Source organism: Lepidochelys kempii, chromosome 21 (genome assembly GCF_965140265.1).
Source record: "Lepidochelys kempii isolate rLepKem1 chromosome 21, rLepKem1.hap2, whole genome shotgun sequence".
Taxonomy (NCBI): Eukaryota; Metazoa; Chordata; order Testudines; family Cheloniidae; genus Lepidochelys; species Lepidochelys kempii.
In genome coordinates, this window is record NC_133276.1 from 16,074,942 (window position 1) to 16,097,648 (window position 22,707).

General features: G+C 50.9%; 1 protein-coding gene across 3 annotated transcripts; it reads left to right on the forward strand.

The window, feature by feature from the left end:
- The first annotated feature begins 345 nt into the window (after window positions 1-345).
- Window positions 346-22,496, forward strand: TNNT2 (troponin T2, cardiac type). Of its 3 annotated transcripts, none has more exons than XM_073320043.1 (10): window positions 346-377; window positions 1,417-1,438; window positions 3,957-4,017; window positions 4,328-4,444; window positions 4,896-4,973; window positions 5,815-5,925; window positions 7,468-7,577; window positions 8,428-8,518; window positions 9,537-9,577; window positions 22,202-22,325. In XM_073320043.1, exons 3-10 carry the CDS (start codon window positions 3,964-3,966, stop codon window positions 22,248-22,250), a joined length of 651 nt encoding a protein of 216 aa, XP_073176144.1. In that variant the 5' UTR covers window positions 346-377; window positions 1,417-1,438; window positions 3,957-3,963; the 3' UTR covers window positions 22,251-22,325. The 3 variants fall into 3 exon arrangements, with proteins under 3 accessions (XP_073176144.1, XP_073176143.1, XP_073176142.1); XM_073320042.1 differs by lacking the exon at window positions 9,537-9,577 and adding an exon at window positions 15,552-15,592; XM_073320041.1 differs by lacking the exon at window positions 9,537-9,577 and having other exon boundaries at window positions 22,202-22,496.
- The last annotated feature ends 211 nt before the right edge of the window (window positions 22,497-22,707 follow it).

Genomic DNA, 22,707 nt, shown 5'->3' on the forward strand with positions numbered 1-22,707 from the left:
GGTTGGACGAGATGACCTCCTGAGGTGTCTTCCAACCTTGATCTTCTATGATTCTATGATTCTAAGATGCCACCTGGTGGTCACTCGGTCAATGTGTTTTGCTCAACTGAGGCCCATGCGTCTCAAGTCCCCAGAACGGTGGTACTAAAAATCCATGGCCCGGTCTTGGTGGGACATGCCACCTGGGGATAAAGTGGGGGAAAGGCTCAGTCCGCGTCCCCTTCACCCCCAGCCCATCCCTGCTGCCTCCTGGAGTGCAGGGCGTGTACAGTGGCACCGATTGGCCATGCAGGCGCAGATCGGGTGCGTGGTTGGGGGCTAAAGCTCTGTCTCTCCCACAGGTGGTGAGGGGGAGCACGAGCAGGAGTCTGGGGAAGGTAACGTACCTGTCCTCTCCCTGTGCCCCACAGGGAGTTGCGCTGGAGGGAAGGAACGAGTCCCGATTCACATACACCCATCCCTTCCTGGGGGGAGCGGACAGCAAACCCTCCTGACCACCCCGCTGCCCTCTCCCCTGCCCCATGATGAGCATGAGCACCCGTCACTAGACAGCAGCAGGACCAGGGGGCGTGGGGAGTTGGGGCACAGGGTGCCACATCCATTCAGGTGACTTCACTTTGTTAGGCTGTGGGGCTGAATAGGGGTGTGAGCTTTGGACCAGATGCCCTGTACCGGGCACCCACATACTAGCCAGGAGAGCTGTTATGTTCCCTGCTGGTGCGGGCACGCCGCTGGCTTGCTGTGGCTGAGGTGGGCCTGTATGGTGGGGACACTGCCCGCCCCTGCACTAACAGTTTGGGCAGCTTCTTGGGGCAATGTGTCCCCTGTTCCCAGCCACTAGGGGAACCCCTGCCTGCCTGCATGGGGTGGGGAGCCCGCAGGCAGCCACGTTATGAATGTCTGAAGCAGTTGTGGGGCATGTACCTCAGTGTCAGGGCAAAAACAGGGTCTACCCTATGCAATGGAGTTCCTCAGCCGGCTAGCGCTGTCTGGACAGGCAATAGGAAAGGAGACTGGACCAATTGCTGGGAGCTGAAATACTCTTTAAGTGGATGGGGTGGTTGAAATCTGGCCAGATTTGACAGTCTGGGCCCATCTCTAGCCCTAGTGAACTGCCTGGCTCCTCCATACCTGACTCCAGGCTGTAGGTTTACCTGCAGTATGGCATGGAGCTAGGGTGACCAGACAGGAAATGTGAAAAATTGGGACGGGGGTGAGGCGTAATAGGAGCATATATAAGAAAAAGACCCCAAAATCCTGACTGTCCCTATACAATCAGGACATCTGGTCACCCTACATGGAGCAAAGGGAGTCTGGGGGTGCCCGGCCCATCACTGATATTTACATTGCAGTGAAAAGGCGAACCTCTCTGTGCCATTAACTCTGTGTTTCTCTTTGGTTCCCACGGACCCGCAGGGGAGTCAAAGCCAAAGCCCAAGTAAGTAGAAATGCATTTTGTGTAGGGGGATGGGAAGTTTGGATTGTGCGTGTGTGCGGAATCGCTCTGCCGTATGGCTGGGCAGGGGCTGTATACAGTGCAGTAAATACCAAAGGGAAGGGGGAAGGGGTGGAGTCGGGGCTAAACAGCCCCAGAACAGGAGAAGGGAAGCGAAATAGGGAGAGGGTTGGGGAGGAGAAAGAGAGAGCAGAAAAGCAAGTGGGGGGAAGGGACGACGGAGAACAAGGGGGGCGAGGGAGGTGGGGAGTGTGGCACAGGGAGAGTGCGATCAGAGCTGGTGAGTCGGGAGCAGCTCGTGCATTCACTGGCACAATCAGAACCTCGCACTCTGGCTTGTGATATAGGAGCTTAGTGGTGCATTCTCCAGTGCAGCAAAGCCCCCTGTGCATTCCTTGAAGCGACCTTCTTGGAAGCCATCCGAGCATTCCCTGAGACAACCACCTGCTCAGGTGGAGGAATCTCCTGCAGGTGAATGGGAACGTTCTCATGAATCCCTGGGAGCCCCAGTTCCCTGTTAGATGGATAAAGCAAGGGAGCACCGAGTGCTCTAGGCCCCGGGAAGGATACACCCTGCTAAACCTTCTCTTCCTTCCTCTCTCCCTACTCCTCAGTTCCACCCTTCCGAGTGTCGCCAGGTAGGCTCAGCTGTCTAAGCCTCTGCAATAAGGCTGCTGCCTAACGACGGGTTGTGCACCTAGCTGGTCTGGGTGGACACACACGTTGCTTTTGCTGACAGGTACAAGGAAGAGCTGGACTAGCAATGTCCTCGTCTCAATGAGGTTCAAAGGAACAAAAGGGGTTTGGAGGGAAGCATCAGCAATACCAGTCAGCGAGCTCAGTCCATGATCATCTCTCCAGCTGAGCAGGGCTCTTAAGAGTGATAAGCCTGAAGCAAAACTTTTTCAAATTTGAAGCCGGATTGAGAATCAAAATCTGCACCCCAGGCTTACTTCTACCAGTAGATGCCTTCAGATGGCCCGGCAGACGAGACTGGACGGAACCAGGATGCCTGGGTCCTATATTTAGTCTGGCCACTGATTTAGTGTGGACAGGTCCCTCCCCAAACCCTCGCCTCAATTTACCCACCTGTAGGATAGGGCTGAGGATACTGCCTCTCCTTTGAGATCTGTGGGTGGTACCGTTTTGTCAGCAGGGCATTTGCATCTGGATACTCCAATAAGCACTTTGGCCCAGATCCTCCAAGGTATTTGGGTGCTTAACTCTCATTGGTTTCAGTTAGGTGCCTAAATGTCTTGGAGGATCTGGGCCATTGCCATTATTTCTATGTACTGTCTATTGTGGCTGATGAGGCTGTTTCACTGACATACTTAAGCACCCCAATGCTGCATTCAATGGCGCTATTAAGGTTCCCGTAATTGAAACTTGGGCCCAGAAGTGTCTGCCCCAGAGCTGCTGGATGGCTCACTTCCCCCAAACCTTCTGTTGGTCTTTTTGATAAAACTTTCAAGCCTATCAAGGGAAAAGCACCGGGTAGATACCCGTCAGCAGCTTGGGGTTGGCTGCCACATCGCTCAATTCTGGTTCCTTGCTTGAAAGTGTGACCATTTTCTAAACCTTTGGGGTGCTTTCCTGGCACAGGTGGCTAGGGGACTTGTCTGGTAGCTGCCACTGCAAATGCCAGACTGCAGATGGGGTGAAATGCACCCCATGCAGAGGGCCAGCAGGAGGCCTAGGAACTGCTTGAGACCAGGACTTACATGAGATTGGGGCGGTGCTTTGTGCTTGTGCATTTCATCCATAGTGGGCTGTCACCTTACACTCTGTCTGTTTTTCACAAACACTGGGGCCTGGACAGCTCTGGGAAATAGCAACGAGACCCCAAGCCAGTCATGTCTAGGCTCACTGCTCCAGGCTAGCTTGAACTGGCCATGATCCAAAGCTGTTCAGTAGTGATCCATGTGAAACGGAGCTGGGGGGTGCCCCGGGACAGGTGTCTTCACTATAAAAACAACCCCCCAACCACTATTCCACCCTGGCTGGCAGTCTCAAGTTAGTATTACATTGCCCTGTGCTGAAAACTGACTTGTTCCCCCCATCTTTACGTATGCTGGGTGTGTGCGCGAATGACTTCTTTTGCAAGCTTATTTGCCAGGGTTTCATTGGTAAAAAGTTTGGACAATTATTTATTGTATTTTTGCCTCTGTGAGGGCCCGATCCCCTTTCCATGGTAGAACGGGGCCTACAGTCTATACATGCCAAAAAATGACAACACAACTCTATAAACCCAATTATCTACGCAGTTATACCTCTGGGCCCCTAAAGCTCATAGAAACCTAATAGTAGATTGACTCTCACAGTTGTATTCACACACACACGCTACTTTCTCCTGCCACCTTTCACAGCAGTGTGCTGTCTAACAGGTCTGTATGAACACTAAATTAACCTACGAAGAAGCTTCTCCTACCTGGAGTTAAATGAGGCCATAATCCGTTTTCCAGCCGAATGGAGAGAAATTCCTTTCTGCTTCTGATTGCAGGCTCTTCATGCCAAACTTGGTGCCTCCCAAGATCCCAGATGGGGAGAAAGTGGACTTTGATGTGAGTATTGGGTGCCCAATGGACTGTGGGCCTGCTCTGTGGGTAAGCCATGGGCTTCAGTCACCGGGGCTGTCAGGCTGCACTAAATTCACTCATGCAAGCATCTCCTAGTCCCTCCAGGCATGTACCCAGCATGCCCAGACAGTACCAAGTCTGCCAGCCCCTCTGGGTATGTACCCAGGGGACCTGGTACCATGCCTGCCAGCCCCTGCTCTCATCCTTAAATGGCCCCTGGCTCCCACGGTGCCCTAGTGGCTATTGATCTGGGAGGGCAGTAGCGATGGCTGGCTCAGGGTCATGTTCCATACAGGACATTCACCGCAAGCGCATGGAGAAGGATCTGAATGAGTTGCAGGGCCTGATCGATGCCCATTTCGAGAACAGAAAGAAAGAGGAAGAGGAGCTGATCTCACTCAAGGACCGAATAGTACGTCTGGAGGTCCCAGATTGTCCCATTACTCCTCCCCCCCGCGAGTCTCCAAGTTAAGGGCCATGTTCTGTCCCTGCTGAAGACATGGGGGAGCAGGGTCAAGCCCTAGAAAAGCAAGATGCGGACTCAGGGGAGAGAGAGGGGACCAAGGTCCGATCCAGACTGAGGAGCCTGGACCCAGGACTTGGGAAGTGCCATCTTTCATTATTTGATACCAGGTCATGTGGTGCCCCGCCACCCATCATCCTGGTGGCCAGCCATGTCTGGAGGAAGCAGAGGTCACGTGGCAGGGAAACGGGCACTCCTGACCATACCAACAGAGCAAATGCTTCCCCTTGGGCTGGGCCCCTAGTCACTTGGGATCCAGAGAGAGCTCTCCCTGGGTCCCTCATGTGGGGGCGGGGGTCGTCCCCGGCCTCGAAGCCCAAGCCTTGCTCTTCCCCTGCAGGAGCATCGGCGAGCGGAGAGGGCGGAGCAGCAGCGGATCCGCAGCGAGCGGGAGAAGGAGCGCCAGGCCCGCATGGCTGTGAGTGTCCCGCCTCCCGGAGCAGGAGAGGGCCAACAAAACCCCCAGCGATGGAGCCGGGTCTAGCCTTCTCCCCTGTCGTCCAGCTGGGAGCAGCTGCTGTTACCCCTTCTCGTACTGCAGGGACCTTCCTTCTAGCTGTGGGGGACTCCCCTTTAGTGCAGCTTCTAGATCAGCCGGCAGGGACGCTCCAGACCCACCTGGGACTGAGACTCCTAGGCCCTGCTTGGCCCAGGGAGCTGGTGGCCACATATTCCACCAGGGCCCCTTGGTTGAGCTGCAGCCTTGGGCTGGGCTGCTCACAGCTCTCCCAAGCGATACAGGGCTGGGATGGATTAGCGCTCTGCTGGGGAGAGCTTGAATGAACCTCCAGGCAATGGAGGAAGTGGTGTTTGCTTCATCACAGGGTGTTCTTCCTCCAGAGCCAGCACCCAGCTCCAGAGGGGCTCAGACAGGGGCCTGCACCACTTGCAGTGTTGTTAAGTGACTGCGTTAACATGGTGACAAAGCCTGGTGTCCAGGCTGATGTCCAGTACTGGTGACTGCTGCCCTGAGCCCCACTTGCCCTTCTACTTGGGGGAGTTATTCATGGCTGGTGCACACTGGCCACTGCAGCCTACAGGTGGTTGCTTCTGTTGCATGGGGAGGTGCCTGCAAGGGACAGCAAAGCCCATCGGTACATAAGCAGCTATCATGGCATGTGACTGTGTAGCCCTTGGTCTGGTCTGTAGCTGTCTGTGTGTTCCCAGCGGCTCTCACTCTGCTGAGTCTGTCTCTCCAGCAGCAGTGAGTTCCCCTGGCTTCCCTCGAGACCCCTCTTGCTCTGGCTTTACCCCGACAGGAAGAGAGAGCCCGCAGAGAGGAAGAGGAGGCCAGGAAGAAGGCGGAAGAGGATGCCAGGAAGAAGAAGGCTTTCTCCAACATGCTGCATTTTGGGGGCTACCTGCAGAAGGTACGATTCCAGCTTGGGATGCTTGGGAACTGGCTGTGGTGGTGGTAGCCAGAGTCCCCACCCAGTAGCAGGACTCAGCGTGTGTGTTCGTCCTGCTGTTTACTGGGGGCCAGATGCCAACTGGGGACCCTCATGGCAGCATCTCTCTCTACAGCATGCCAAGTCCCCATGGCATCCCAATGACCCTGGGCCGTGCTAAGCTGGCCTCTGGCCGAGGCGATTCTAACTTTACAACTGCCTGCTCCTCCCACTCCTGATTCTGTTCCTGAAAACCAGAGGTCCCTTTGCAATCAGGCTGCTTCAGTCCTTGGAGCTGGCATAACTGAGTGGCTGGTGGCAGGGGTGGTGGATCGACTCTAGGCGCAGAGAGTGCATATGGACCACCCTTAGGGCACAGAGAACATAAGAACAGCCATACGGGGTCAGACCAAAGGTCCATCCAGCCCAATATCCTGTCTTCTGACAGTGGCCAATGCCAGGTGCCCCAGAGGGAGTGAAGAGCTAGGAAGAAACAACACTAAGGCAGCCAAAGGCTGGCTAGCGCCGCGGGAGGAGCAGCCTGCAGCAGCTAGAGGCAAATGTCTGTCTTAAGGCTGTAGTTGGGGGCTCCATCCCACAGTTAAAGGGGCCAGCTGTAGGGGAGCATGCTGGGAAAATTCCCATGAAAGGAAGACCCTTAAGGGGGTGAGGGAGAAGAAGCCTGAACCGAGGGCAGAGGTTGTGGAGGAAGGGGCCGTTGGTGCAGTTCCACTATTCTGTCCTCCTTTGCTTTTGCGAGGAGATTGTGCTTAAATCAGAAAACTCCAGGGCCCGATTCTCCTGCTGCAGGAGAGGGGTGAGTCTCACTGAAGCTTCCTGCATCCTTTGGAGGTGTTATTTCCTGTGCGATAAGGTCATCGCCAGAGCATCAGACTTTAGCCGATCTCCCTACCCACTAGACTGAACCATGGCAGTCACCTAGGGCAGCCTTCTTGCTTCCTTCTCTGTGCAGGGCACTCAGCCCTCAGGACTCTGCCGCGCAGACTTTACTGGCATGACAGGCTGCCTGTCTTCCAGGCTGTTTGTTCCGTGGCTGGTAGTTTTGGTGCTGTCCATGCCCTTCTGGGGAGAAGTACCATTTTTGGAAGTATTACAGCTCCGCCTAGGGGCCCAGCTGAGATCAGGTGCTGTGCGCCCACAGTGAGAGAGAGTCCCTGCCCTAAAGAGCTCACAAGCTAACTATATAAGACAAAAGTTAGGCAAGGGAAACTGAGTCACAGAGCAGTCAAGTGTCTTATTTGAATATCCCAGCAGGTCAATGGCAGAGCTGGAAATAGAATCCAGGTCTGCTGAGTCTCAGCCTAGTGCCCCCTCCACTGGACTAGCCTCATGGCAAGTGGACTTCCTGAAAAGGCTGGCCGGGGTGGGCATCTCGCTCAGCTCCGCTGGGCTTCCCCTTTGGAACCTCTCCATGCCATTGAGGTGTAGGGGTCACTCCAGTTCAGTGCAGGGAGAGGAGGGGGAATTAAATTCCCTCTGACTCGGGCCAGCTGATGTCTTCAGACAGAGAAGAAAAGTGGGAAGAAACAAACGGAGCGGGAGAAGAAGAAGAAGATCCTCAGCGAGCGGCGGAAGCCTCTGAATATCGACCACCTGAACGAAGACAAGTTGAGGTGAGCGTAAGGGAGGGACTGGGGCAGTACCCTCCCCCACCCCCCACTCCCCACAAACCTACCAGGCTGGAGACGAGCTCACAGGCTGGAGCCTGAGTCCCAGAACCCTTTGCATCACTAACCCAGAGGGGCAGCAAATCAACCTGCCCCCTCCCACCTCTTCCTTCACCCCAAGCGAGGCCAGCTGCCCCCCCTCCGGTACCAGACTGTGAGGGCAGCGCTACGCACTGCGGTGGCCAGGCTGCCGGGTTGAGCTGTGGGACGCCGTCGATGCGGGCGTGCAGATGCAGGGGGGAGTGCCGAAAGGCAGTGGGTGTGCCGCGCTGGAGTGAGAAAGCAGCAGCAGATCATCTGTGACCCAGCAGCTCTGGGCTGCCTCAGCCCTCCATCCCCATTACTCCCGCTGCGGCCAAGGGGATGGCAGCTGTGGCTGCCGGCTGGGATGGAACTCATGAGCAGCAGAAGCGCAAGCCCCCAGCATGGGAGCCAAGAGGGAAACTCCAGGGCTGTGAGTAAGTAGCAGGCTGGTATAGTCACAGGGGCTGGCCGCTGGGGGAGCTGTGATCACACACCCTATGCCTGTGTTATGTCCCCATCGTGGACCAAGGGCACTGCATGGTCCTAGGTGGGCTAAGCACCAGTAGGCAGCAGGTGCCGACATGGCGTGAACTCAGGCATTGCTCCAGTCCCCTGTATCTACCCTGTTGGGGGGCAAAGCCTAAAGAACCTCATCACAAGTGGGACTGGAGGCTGGTGGGGATCAGAACTGTGTGTGGTTCGGTGAATCACATGGATAACCTTCCGTGCCCCCCTGCATCTCCTCACTGGCTCCCCATGGCTTTCCCCCCAGGGACAAGGCCAAGGAGCTGTGGCAGAGCATCCACGACCTGGAGGCTGAGAAATTCGAGCTGCAGGAAAAGTTCAAGCGGCAGAAATACGAGGTGAGGGTTGTTCTGACCTCAGCTTCCCCCTGTGGCCCCATCTCTGCTGTGGGGAGCCGGCTGAGTCTATTGTACCCAGCCTGCCAACTGTATCACGGGGAAACCTGAGGAAAGCTCCCTCATTCTCCTGAGGATGGAGGTTGTGATGAGATCCCCAGTCCCATTCCCTAACCTGGATTTGAACCCAACTCTCCAAAAGTGCAAGGCCAGTGCGCTCAGGTGAGTTGAGCCAGACCCTGAGCTGGTGTAAATCACCAAAGTGCTAATGACCCCAGCAGAGTTACACCAGTTTGTGCCAGCTGAAGTGGTGGCCCCAGAGCTTTAGTGAATGCCATGTGAACATTGTAGACTCCCAGCTATCAACACTGCAAAACAGCCTGCTGGACGTGGACACCTGTGGATCATCTAGCCAGCTGGAATCTCCCTAAGCAGCAAACACCTGGCTGTCTGTCAGGCCCTCCCGTTCTGTACACTCACAAGTCGCCTAATGGCTGGATTATTTTATGCTCTCTCCTAGCACAGCGAACGGATAGCTGAACTATCTATCACATTTCCAGTGCATCCATCACCACACCCAGGGTTCACTAACATTGTTTCACCATCCACACCCTCCCTCAGCACAAGCAAAGTCTTTGTGGTTGTGTGCTAAACCCTGTCAGGGCATGGCTGGTGTCTCGCCAAATTTGGCTCTGGCTCATGGTTGAGAAGTTGTCCCAAAGAAGCCTCGGTTGAATGTGGCTTCCAACCATGGCAGCCCGAGTAGGGCATCTGCAGCCTGTAGCTCCAGATCTTTTTTCTATACGCCTTTGCTCTGGGTTCAGTCCTGTGAAGTGCTTAGGCCCAGATCCTCAAACACATTTAGGTGCCTAACTCCCTTTGAGGGTCTGAGCCCGAGTGCCCATGACTTGCGGTGAAGATGAGTGCCCGTCACAGCATCAGGCCCTCTCTCTGTTAACCTCCCCTCTGAGTGCTTGCTTGTGTCTGCCTTTTAATGTTCTCTTCTCTCTAACTCCACCAGATTGTCACGCTCACTGCTCGCTGCGATGAGCTAAGCAAGTAGTAAGTACCACCCAGCTCACGGCCGCAGCTTCCTGCCTGGGTTTGTGCTTGACACGCTGGCTGGCTGAGAGGGAGCAGACAGTCCTGCTGGCATAGGGAAGAGCCCAAGCAGAGATCTGTGTCCGTGAGCCATAGATCCAGGTGGGATGTATTAAGATGGAGGTCTACTTAGGGGCTAGGTAACAAATGGATAGATGGGAAGGTGAATGAGTGAGAACCTAAGAATTGCCAGCCCAGATCAGCCCCCATTCCCCTATCTAGTACAGTCTCCTAACAGTGGCCAGAACCTGCTGCAACAGAGAAAGGTGCAAGTAATGTCGCAATCGAACATCCTGCCCCTCGAGGGAGATTCCTCCTGACCCTTATCAGCTCGTGCCCTGAAGCGTGACCCTTTTTTGAAACCTGTTTGTGAAGGGACAGAGGGGTGAAAGAAACGGGGAGTGCTCTACATTAAAGACCCCATTACCTGGTTTTAGAGCTATTGGTAATTCAGAAGTGCAGGATCTTGAATGCCTATGAATCAATCTGCTAGCAAACAAAGCCCAGGACTGGGTACTGGTGGGGGGCGGTCTTTTATAGACCACCAAATGACCGAGTCAGTTACTCCTTAATTACCTGGCTGTAATGTGTGGAAAGGAAACATTGTAGTATTATGGGGACTTCTGTTTGAGAGACACTCACTCATGGTCTCCTGCAGCCAATAGAAAACCATTAGAATTTCTAAAACTTATAGGCGATGGATTTTCTAACAGACAGTGCACCCGGCGCAAGGCAGACCCATTTTGGCCATCATTTTGAAGATTAATGATTCAGTGGATGGGAAGTTGGTGGTTGCCTAGGGACCGAGAATCATGCCCTAATTATGTTAATTGATTCATAAATTCCAAGGCTGGAGGGGACCATTTTGATCATCTAGTCGGACCTCCAGTAAAAGGCCAGAGAACTGCTTCAAAATAGTTCCTACAGCAGACCTTTTAGAAAAACATCCAAGCTTGATTTAAAAATTGTCAGTGATGGAGAATCCACCACAACCCTTGGTAAATTGTTTCAATGGTTAATTACTGTCTCCAGTATAAATTTACACCTTCTTTCCAACCTTAATTTGTCAGTATAGAGACACAGATGGACTATAAGGTGGAAAGAAACCTGGCTAGATCGTTGGGCTCAACGGGTAGTGATCAATGGCTCCATGTCTAGTTGGCAGCCGGTGTCAAGTGGAGTGCCCCAGGGGTCGGTCCTGGGGCCGGTTTTGTTCAATATCTTCATAAATGATCTGGAGGATGGTGTGGATTGCACTCTCAGCAAATTTGCGGATGACACTAAACTAGGAGGAGTGGTAGATATGCTGGAGGGTAGGGATAGGATACAGAGGGACCTAGACAAATTGGAGGATTGGGCCAAAAGAAATCTGATGAGGTTCAATAAGGATAAGTGCAGGGTCCTGCACTTAGGACGGAAGAATCCCATGCACTGCTACAGACTAGGGACCGAATGGCTAGGCAGCAGTTCTGCGGAAAAGGACCTAGGGGTGACAGTGGACGAGAAGCTGGATAGGAGTCAACAGTGTGTCCTTGTTGCCAAGAAGGCCAATGGCATTTTGGGATGTATAAGTAGGGGCATTGCCAGCAGATCGAGGGACATGATAGTTCCCCTCTATTCAGCATTGGTGAGGCCTCATCTGGAGTACTGTGTCCAGTTTTGGGCCCCACACTACAGGAAGGATGTGGAAAAATTAGAAAGCATCCAGTGGAGGGCAACAAAAATGATTAGGGGACTGGAACACATGACTTATGAGGAGAGGCTGAGGGAACTGGGATTGTTTAGTCTGCGGAAGAGAAGAATGAGGGGGGATTTGATAGCTGCTTTCAACTACCTGAAAGGGGGTTCCAAAGAGGATGGCTCTAGACTGTTCTCAGTGGTAGCAGATGACAGAACAAGGAGTAATGGTCTCAAGTTGCAGTGGGGGAGGTTTAGGCTGGATATTTGGAAAAAACTTTTTCACTAGGAGGGTGGTGAAACCCTGGAATGGGTTCCCTAGGGAGGTGGTGGAATCTCTTTCCTTAGAAGTTTTTAAGGTCAGGCTTGACACAGCCCTGGCTGGGATGATGTAGTTGGGGATTGGTTCTGCTTCGAGCAGGGAGTTGGACTAGATGACCTCCTGAGGTCTCTTCCAACCTGGATAGTCTATGATTCTATGATCCAAACCGCTAATATATATACTTTGTGCTTCAACAGGGCTAATTTCCCAAAGCTGACGAAAGTTTTATGAGTGAAATTGAAGGGGGGGGGTTTAGATAGTAAAACATGAATGAAAATTGGGATTTCTTAAACAAGAGTTGATTCGATTGTCATCACTGTATAATTAAGAAATAGGACAACTTTGCATAAAAGTCCATCCTGGTTCAGTGGAGAATTGAAGACATCAATTTAGAAATAAATAAAAATCAAATGGGTTGGGGGGAAGGAGAAATAGATCACAAGCAATATAAATGAGTGGTTATGAAGTGTAGAAAATTAATAAGAGAAGTTAAAGACCTCAAGTTAAATTTCATAGCTCGCAGGTCTAAGGACAATAAAGAGGCGTTTTTTAAGCATGAACAAAAGAAATCCTAACAATAGTTTAAGCCCGTTAGTAGTGGTGATGGTAAAATTGTTAATGAGGCAGCAAAAGCAGAAGTGTTCAATAAATATTTCTGTTCTGTATTTGGAAAGAAGCAGGTTGATGTACTCATCAGATGAGGATGATAAACAGTATCTGCTAATTTTAAATCGGCAGGCCTGTATAACTTGCACCCAAAAGTCCTGAAAGAGTTGGCTGAGGAGATCTCTGGCCCGTTGATGTTAATTTTGAATAAATCATGCAATACCTGGGAAATCCCTTCCGGCCTTAAAATCTCTGAATCTAATATAACTCTAGATGTTCCCATTATAGTTATCTATATAAAGGTCACATCCTTGTTTTTGCTCTTAAAACCAAATGACCAAAAGTGGCCACTGACGTTGGGTGTTTCCATTTTGCTGAAACAAGTAACCACTTCGGAAGATGTTGGCTTCATCCTCTCTGATGTGTGTCAGGGTGAATCAGGAGGTGGGGGTGTGAGTGGATATAATTGTGTAGTAGTGTGTTTAGGTGTGTGGGGAGGTAGTTGGCAGAGTAAGGACTGATTTGGGCTGTTGCCTTCCTTGGGTCCGAAAGGGCCCAGATGCTGTCTGCTCTCTCCATGCCCCTCCGTGAAGTGTGTTTGAACCTTGCCTGGCTTGCAATGCTACCTAGGACCTCGACTCACTCAGTAGGGAAGCCACGCATCCCTTGCCATGGGACATGTCTGGGTAAGTACACGAGCCCTTTCTAGACTGTTGATGAGCAATAACTGTCCTGTCCTTCCTGTCCCTGTGCTCGGAGTACAAACTGAGTCAGCAGTTTTGGATCTAACCAAACCGCCAATGTTCCTAGCCAGCCATCTGTGGATTTGCTTTCCAGCTGGTGACAGCCCACACCACCCATCCCCCTTCCTTTCCTCCTGTACACATGGCTCACTTGGTCCCTACAAGCAGGATGCGTAGGGCCTATGTGTGAGGCTGGAGATGCACAGGGCTGCAGCAAGTTTGCACTGGAGACCTCAGATCCATGTAGCCCAGGTACTGTACACACGGAGCCCATGTCCCGTCATTCATGGGAGCCCTGGCAGGATGTGCCCATCTAGGCACAGCCGAGAACAGCTTTTGCTTGCTCCATGCCACCATGGAGGTCGGGCTCTACCATTCATCTCCGTGCAGCAGGCATTGTTCTGTGGCTGGCCTGGAGAGGCTGGTCATACAGGAGAGAAGCATTGTGAAGAACACCTGCAGAGGCTTGGCCTTGTGAAAGAATCTCTTTCAGTTCCTCTATGGAAGGCAGGCAGTGAGTGTCTCTGTTAGGGGGCTTATTCCTTCACCTACTCACTTCCCTGGTCCTTCTCGCATGAACAGAGAGCAACAATACCCGAAGTCCAAAGGTGCAAACAATTCGATGTTTATTGGGGTGAACTTCCAGCAAGCATGATTCCAGTTTCCTTCCTTAATATCCTCCTTCCCAGCTCTGACACCACAGAGCCTTACCTGTGTCCCTGTTCCCATTCCTGCCCTTAGCCAAACATGATTCCAATTTTCCCAGCCCCATTCCCTGTTCCCATTTCCCCTTTTAGCAAAACATGATTCCAATTTCCTTACCCCTATTCCCTGTTCTCATCTCCCACCCCCACAGCCACCCCTTAAGGTTAACCTGTCCCCCTTATTTTCAGGCTTGACTTGTTTTTTTCACCTCCCTTTCCTGGAGGGCCATAATCTGAGTCTTCTAGTAGCTTGTTTGCTGACCAGATGTATTCGTTATTTGCAGCTCCTTTGTGCCCATCAGCTAGGTAATTTGCATTTACACACAGAGGCTTACTAGCTTGCTTTTGGATCCAAAGCTGTTAGCAGTTTAGACAGTGTCTTAAAAGGGAAAGGTTTCAGAGTAACAGCCGTGTTAGTCTGTATTCGCAAAAAGAAAAGGAGTACTTGTGGCACCTTAGAGACTAACCAATTTATTAGAGCATAAGCTTTCGTGAGCTACAGCTCACTTCATCAGATGCATATCGTGGAAACTGCAGCAGACTTTATATATACACAGAGAATATGAACCAATACCTCCTCCCGCCCCACTGTCCTGCTGGTAATAGCTTATCTAAAGTGATCATCAGGTGGGCCATTTCCAGCACAAATCCAGGTTTTCTCACCCTCCACCCCCCCACACAAATTCACTCTCCTGCTGGTGATAGCCCATCCAAAGTGACAACTCTTTACACAATGTGCATGACAATCAAGTTGGGCTATTTCCTGGTTTTCTGGATTTGTGCAGGAAATAGCCCAACTTGATTGTCATGCACATTGTGTAAAGAGTTGTCACTTTGGATGGGCTATCACCAGCAGGAGAGTGAATTTGTGTGGGGGGGTGGAGGGTGAGAAAACCTGGATTTGTGCTGGAAATGGCCCACCTGATGATCACTTTAGATAAGCGATTACCAGCAGGACAGTGGGGCGGGAGGAGGTATTGGTTCATATTCTCTGTGTATATATAAAGTCTGCTGCAGTTTCCACGATATGCATCTGATGAAGTGAGCTGTAGCTCACGAAAGCTTATGCTCTAATAAATTGGTTAGTCTCTAAGGTGCCACAAGTACTCCTTTTCTTTTTTTAAAAGGGAAACATTCCACTAGAGTTCTGATTACTTTCCACTTTCATCTCCTGCTCCAAAACACACAGATCTGAAAAAGAAAGCACAACCTATTGTGGCTCCTTTTGGAGCCCTATTAGGATTTTAATGAAGTACCATGTTTTATTTGCATTTCTTTTACCCTTCTCCAATATACACCGCACACGTCCTGGGAAAATGCAAATTCCTTCCATATAGTTTAACCTCCATAACATCATATTAGCCAAATTAATTTTACACAAGGTATAACTGCCTCCCCCATGCCCACAGAGTTTTCATGCACACCCACCAAAGCAACAATCTAATCCCCCAGAGCCATCCCAAGGCTCAGTGTTCCCATCAGTCTCTCACCTGACGCCACTGAGAACAGCCATGTGGGCTGCTCTCTGCATTCCCATGCACCGGTCGGAAGTGCAGCAGATGAGAGCCAGGTCTGGTCCGTGATGAGAAGACCAGACGAGAAGGGGATTCTCTGTTGGAGCTGCGGGTCACAGACCTGCCCTGTGGCTCTCTAGCTCCTAGCCTGACATAACAGCCTGTGCTACCCACCATCACTTCCAGAGTCTCCCTGTGTCTGGGCCTGGACTAAGCAGGAGCTGTGGACTGCATGATGTGGCCAGGCCGCTCTGGAGGGTCAACTGGGGAGACCATTTCCTGCTCTGTCTTCTGCTGCCTTCTGGCAGCCCCCTGCCCAATGCAAGTGTCAGCCCCAGGACTCACTGTCCCTCTGTATTTCTCTTGCAGATTAATGTTCTCCGAAACCGCATTAGCGATCACCAGAAGGTGTAAGTACCAGGGCTGCCTTCCGCCTCCCCTCTCCCTTCCTGCCACCCTCTTTCAGCACTTGCCTGCTCTACTCTCTGCCTTTCCCCTTGGCCCCTCCTTTCCCCTCTTGTTGCCCCCATGGCTCTCAGCTCTCCCCTTCCCTTGCTGCTTCCTCTCCCTTCCCCATCTCTTCCTTGTCCGTATTTTGTTCCTTCACCTGTCCTCTGCCTCCCCTGCTCACCCCGTTGCTACTGCACATTGACAGGCACACAGAGAAGATCCCGTGATCTTTGTTTTTATCCTGCTGGTGCCTTCATCCTTCTTCTCCTCCTGCTCCTGCTTACACATTTCCCCATCCAACCCCCCCCCCACTCCTTTTTTTCCTCTAACCTCCCTGTCTCCATGTCATTTCCCCTTTGCACCACTTCTCCCTTAATCTGGCATAGGGCGAGTCACATCCACCTCTAGTGGCTGGCCCACAGCGAAGATGACAACCTACTCTTGCTGCCAGCTGAGAATCCTTTAGCTCAAGTGTCAGGAGTGCTGGGTTCAAACCCTGATGATGTGGTCATAAGCCTGTGCTACTGGCCTCCCTTGTCATGATCCTGTATCATATATTGGTTGGCTACAGAGCTTACATCTGAGTGAGGTACACACCAGGTGTGTTCAATATAAGGTCAGTTTATGCTATGCCAGGTATGGCTGAGGTTTGCTTAAATAAGGTATCTTACACACACCACCACGTGGTGACTGAACTGTATAATATAGTTTAGCATTCCATTACATCTCCCCCTTTAAGTGCTACATTCCTACCATTTGCAATAGTTACATGCTGTCTTTGGAGTTCAGTACTGATCAGTCTAAGTGTCTCTGAAATCGTACTGGTTTTCTAATTACATGGCCTGAATGCATAACGCCTCGCTCATCTGGCTGTCCGTTAGTTGCAATGACTAGCTGTGGTTGGTTTGGAATCTTTGAGTCGTCATCGCGTTCTGCATCTACCACCTGTAGAGTTTGCTCCGTTGATTGCTCTTTCTGAGGAACAAACTGTAAGTGTTGACAGTTTCTGTTCAACTCTCCAATGTCGGTCTCGATCACATGATCTGGTTACTACATTTTTTTTCTTGACAACAGTTGGAGTTGTCCATCCATCTTGTCCATCTGATTTGACATGAACTTAGTCACCTGGTTCTAAACCCAGCGGTGCTCTGAGTGAAGTCTGTTGTAAAAGTGTGAGCCTTTTTATCCAATTTGGCTACCGTCTTTGTGTCTGGCCACTTTGGAGTTAGAACTATTGTTCCAGTTTTGGAAAAGAACATGAGTTATCTTCCCACCAGGAGTTGTGCAGGACAACATCCAAGAGCTGGTGTTGATCTGTAGCTCAGAAGAGCAAGGAACGGATCTTCCAGCTGAAGGATTTTCTTGGCTGCCAGTACAGCTACCTCAGCCTTTCTATTCGCTTGTGAGTAATGTGGGCTGCTAGTAATATGATCTAAGTCCTGTTTCTTTCAGAATGACTTAAATTCTGCTGCAGTGAATTGTGGTCCATTGTCCGTCACTAGTTCTGGAATACTAAAGATAAGCAAAAGAGCACTTCAGTGTTTCGATAACACTGTGACATGTTGTCTTTCAAGTATAGTGTATCTATGTACTTGGGAAAAATAGAACACAGTGATGTCCTCTGAATTCACATATATCTGCAGCTAGTCTCGTCCAAGGTCTCTCTGGTAGGGGTGTAGTTATTAAAGGTTCTTTGTATTGCACTGGTCTGTTAGTTCTGCAATGTTCACATGCAGATACTTTATTCTTTATGTCTTTGCTGATGCCTGGTCACCACACCAACTGGTTGACCTGTTCACAGCATTTAGTTAATCCTTGATGTCCTTCACGGATGAGGTTTAGGATTTCTCCTCTCATTTTGTTTGGAATTACAATGCAGTTGCCTTTTAATCATAAGTCCTTTGACTCGCTTAATTCTCCACACAGTACAATGTAGTCTCTTTGTCACTTACTTAGTGTCCTTTTAGATACTTGGGTCAGCCACCCATAATGTAACTTAGAACTTCCTGAAGTTGCGTGTCTGTCAAGGTTGCTTTTTGTAGACGGAGTAGTTTTTTTGTTTTGTTTTGTTTTGTTTTTTTCTGACACTGGTCTGTATGTGTCCACGAACACCTCTACATCATCTTCAAGCTCATGGGTAGCTGAGTGTGATGCTGGGCTCTGTGACCGTGTCTGGTACTACCAGCGTTTCCCAGGAACATATTTAGCAATTGGGTTAAATTGAATCAACCGTAGCAATAGACATTGGCATCTCAGTGGTACTTGATCCAGGTCTTTTCTGTTGATGAAGGTTGCAGGTGGTCTGAGTGGAAACAAATCCAGTCTGCGCCGATATCTGTAAAAGGTCTCTCCTGTCCATGCGCTTGCCCGTCTCTCCTTTTCAATCGGTGCATATCGTTTTTCTGCTTCTGTGAATGAGCAAGAGCAAAATGCAGCTGGCTTCTACTCAGAGCCCTGTTAGTGCAACGATACACACCTAGTCCATAGCTACTTGTATCTGCACTGATAATGGTGGATTTCTGCATATCATAGTGCTTGAGAATTGGAACTATGGCGATCATTTCTTTTACTGTAGCTCAGATGTGTTGGAATTTCAGTTCAATCAGTGGTTTTGTTACTGCAGAGAGGCCTTGTTGATATCGAGCAAGGTAACTTACTATCCCTAGTACATGTCTCAGTTCTGGTGAATGTATTCCACCAATGAAGGTATTAAGTTTTTGAATGGCTTTTACTTTCTCAGACCTAGGACTGGTTCCATCTTTGTCTATCCCAAAAACACAATTTGGGGCAGGCAGAAAATGCACTTTGCCTGGTATAGCTTTAGCTTCAGGCTGACTGACCGATGTAGGCTCAGGACTTCACTGAGGGTTTTGTTTTTCTTCCATCAAAGAACGATGTATCAGAATATCATCCATGAAAAGTACAACTCCGTTTGTGTTTGTTAACAGTTCTTCCGTCTTTCTTTGTGAACTTTCAGGTGCACTGGTGATTCCAAAAAGTAATCTTCAAAAACAAAATCTCCCAAAGGTGCGATAAATGTAGTCAGTTTAGCACTGTCTTTGGCTAAAGGAATTTGCCAGACTCCATTCGAGGCATCCACCTTGGAGAATACTGTTGCTCCTTTCACTTGGGGAAAGAAGCCATCCAGTGTGTGTATGGACAGTGGGGGTGTTGATGTTTTGCCACCATCATACGTGATCTGGGCAGTGAATTCTTTCTTTGCCACAGCTAGAGTTGTTTATCTTTTTTCTCCATCCCACTTGTGACCCCATGTCATGCTCCTGGATCAGATATAGATCGGTTCCAGAGTTTATTTCTGAGCATGATGCACACCAGATGTGTTCATCATATGATCCTTTAACGGACTGCCAGGTATGGCTGAGTTTAGCTTAAACATGGTATTTGACACGTACATAGCATCACCTGGTGACTAAACGGGATAATACAGTTCAGCATTCCAGTACTCACACCCAGCTCCTTTCTTCTCATCTTAGCAGGCTCTCTTCCATCTCTTGTCTTGCCTCCTCGGTTCTCAGGCTCCCTGTTCCCCCTTGTCTTTGTTCCTCCTCCACAGTTCCCCTCCTCTCTTACCCTACTCACTCTCCTGGGCCCTGCTGAGCCTTCATCGCTTGCGGTCCCTTCTCTCCTCCTTTCTTTCACTTTACCCTCTCCCAATGTCTCTTCTCGTCCCCCCTTTCCCTATTCCCCCCTCTTCCAATCAGCTCCTTTTTCCTCTCCTCTCCCCCCCCCCCCCCGCCTCACTGCTGCCGTCCCCTCCCAGCCCCCTTGGCTCTGATATTTCCTTCTTCCCTTGTTGCAGTTCTTTGAGCTGCTCTTGGTTTTGAGAGCCATCTGCAGTGGGTTCTGGGGCCCTGGCCCCATAGGAGGATAGTGGGAGGGCCTGCGTATGGAAGGTCCTTGCCTCCAGTGGATCTCAGAATCCACAGGCCCCACCCCCACAGGAGGCCCTCCCTCCCCCCCCAATATCCACTCTCTTTCAGAGGAGCGGGGATGGGCTGCCCTCTGTGTGAGGCAAATGCAGGCAGCGTGATACCTTACAGCAGCCTGGGCTGCTGTATCTGGAAACCATGTCCTCTCTCCAGCCAGCCCAAGTGGCACAGAGAGGGACCCAATCCTGAATGTCTCAGACCGACAGTCCATCTAAACCAGTATCCTGGCCTCAGTCGTCCTATCACATGGCGTAAGGGTGACAGGATCAGGCCCTCCATTGCCATGGGTCCTACCTGGCCCATTCTGGGCCAGATCCCCTGGTAAACGAGAGGGGTTCCACTGAACGTTGGGAATTCCCATTTCCACCAGGTGAGGGCAGGGCACCAGCCTGTTTGGATACAGTTCTCTCTTGCCTGCTTTTTCTTCCCTCTAATTCTTATCTGAGGATCGGTGGGTTTGAGTCTGCTCTCTTTCACTGGTGTAACTGTTTTCAATGCCATTTTCACTAGTGTGAATGAGAGGGGAATCTGGCCTCAGGGGGTTACTTCTGATTTATACCAGAGTGAGTGAGAGTGGACTCAGGTCCATCACTAGAGCTTCCTAAAAAAAAAAAGGGAGGGGGGGGCATAATTTGAGTGGAAAATCTTCTCAAAAATTTTGTCCCTTTTTTAAATCATGATTTTGAATTTCAGAACCTTTCAGCCCGCTCCATGTGTTACATCTCCAGGCCCATCCCTTTTTGCATCTGTCCCACGCCTGAATCAAACCCCTCTGCGGCTACATTTGGACACATGGCTGGGGGCAGTTTGGCCGGAGGGTCGTTTTGTACTTGGGAGGGGAATGGGAATAAGCTGTCAGAGCAGCAGAACTTGGTAAGGCATTGGGCTCGTGTTCCCGTGTGGATGTCTCTCTAGTGACCAAGAGCAAGGGGCAGAAAGAGACAGGGGAAGCCCAGTAGCTAGCAAGTCATTTAGCCTTTGCCTTGAGGCATCAGCCAATCTACAACCCATACAGATGAGTAGAGCACCTTTTAAACCCTGCTCTCTGAGAATCTGATGCCCAGTCATGTGGCAGCTAGGAGCATTCTGCGCTGTTTACGCCAAATCTCTCTTCTCTCTTCCCCTCTGACGTGACCCGGCCCTACAGCAAAGGGTGAGTAGCATGGCCGTCCTTGTGCTGCGTGGGGCTGATCCGGTTTACACTACATGCATGCTGCATGGGGAAACCGGTTTGAAGTGAAGCTGAATCTGGGGAGGGAAAACTGGGAGTGGTCTAAGCAACTTCTTGTCACCATGGTATGTTTGCCAGGGCCACTTTTCATAGTGTCCTGGGGCTTGGGCAGGGGAGCTATGAACAGACCAGAGCAAGAAGGAAACCTGGCTCCTTTGGGCTCATCTTATTGGAAGGGTTCAGTGATTACAGTAAAAAAATCTAACTCCTTAGAGCATTGTTATATTTGGATCTTGAGCTCTGTGATTGGTCATTTAGTCACATGGGGTGGTTTCTCTTCCCTGATTGGATACACTAACCCTTATAAACAGAAGGAATTTCTGAGGCATTGAACTTGTCAGGCACTGCAAGCAGCTGGAGGTATACAAGCTACAGGGCTTGTGGGACCTGGCAATCTCAGCCTGACCTCTCTGCCCCGGGAAGAGCCATGGTCCCCCAAAAGAGTTAGCAATAGAGGGCTCCTCTCTGGGGGAGGCAGAAGGGAAGGCCCAAGCCCCATTGACTGGCTGCCAGGACAGAGTTGGGAGTTTGTTCTGAACTCTGGGAAATAAAGGTCACTTTTCTCCTCACTGACTTGGGGCCAGATCCCTCCTGGTGTAAGGCAGCGTTGCTCTCTTGACTGTAATGGAGTTGTGCCAGTTTACACCAATTAAGGGTTTGGCCCAGGCACTTTGACACACTGGCCAGTCCTAATGACCACAGACACACCATCTTGGCTTGTATTCACCTCTGCACCACTGTCTGGGCCCTTCCCTGTCTGACCAGGCAGAAGGGCCAAGTGAGGAGAGCACATATAAAACACGTGGACTGGAATGCTCTTAGACAATTTCACTGGCCCTCCCCCCGGGCCTGATTCTTTTCTCATTGGCACCTGGTGCAAATAAGGAGGGCCAGTGTAGACGAGAAAAGAATTGGGCCCAATGCACTCGAATAATACCCACTCACCATCACTGCCACTTGGTGGAGGGGGACATTGTGTAGCTGTTTCTACCCCGGCCAAGTCCTCAGGATTGACTTCTTCATTGTTTTTCCTAAAGACTCTTTGGGATGAGAGAGGGGGTGTCGCTGACTGACATACCTGCCTTGGCAAAGAGTTTTGGCCAATCTATTTGGGTCCAACCTTTGTCTGTGAAATGCGTTTGCTAAGAGCCAAATCCTAGCTCCATGAAAGCCAATGGTAAAGGCCCCTTGACCAGGATTTGACCCTAGGGAAGGCTGCCCCAGAGATTTCCTCCCTTTGTTTGCAGTGAGCTTCAGTCTTCCCTTCCCTCTCCAGCTGGGAAGAGAGCATAGCTCCTGAGGAACCCAGACCGCTCCCTGCTCTCAGCTCTTTTCACACCCCCTCGAAGGAACACCTTTCAGCAGGTGCTTCTCTGCTTCCCTTCCAGCTCGAAGGCTGCCCGTGGGAAGACCGTGGTTGGCGGCCGATGGAAGTAGCACCCGTCGGATGGGCACGAGGCAGAGGGGAGAGGCCCAAGCACGGAGCGGTGCATTCCTGTTTGGTCAGCCAGCTGGATTCCGTTTTACCACAGATCCTGCACGAACCCACCCGCCACCCCAAAGGACACAAACCCATTGTGCTTGCACAGCTCTCACTGCAGGGGCAGCACTGTGTGTGTGTGGAGCAAATGCTTTGCTAGGTCAGTGCTGCTTGCTCTCTTCACCGAACCCCGGGATGCTACTGTGTCTGTAAATAAAGAGCATCAGAAAGGGAGATGTGCCTTTCCTGCCCAGCCATATTCCATCTGGCCTGCTTGCTAAACTTGACCTACTGCCCTGTGCCCAGAAGATTCAGGCTGTGAAGCTGACCCTCAGCTGGTGTATGTCACTGTGGCACCATTGAACCACGCAAATAAACGCTACCAGAGGATCAAGCTCGCGGAGTGCAGTGGAG

Coding starts and splice junctions, on each gene's coding strand:
- TNNT2 (XM_073320041.1), top strand. CDS start 3,964: ATGCCAAACTTGGTGCCTCCCAAGATCCCAGATGGGGAGAAAGTGGAC. Junction 4,974..5,814: donor AGCGCCAGGCCCGCATGGCT/GTGAGTGTCCCG, acceptor TTACCCCGACAG/GAAGAGAGAGCCCGCAGAGA. Junction 7,578..8,427: donor CTGAACGAAGACAAGTTGAG/GTGAGCGTAAGG, acceptor CTTTCCCCCCAG/GGACAAGGCCAAGGAGCTGT.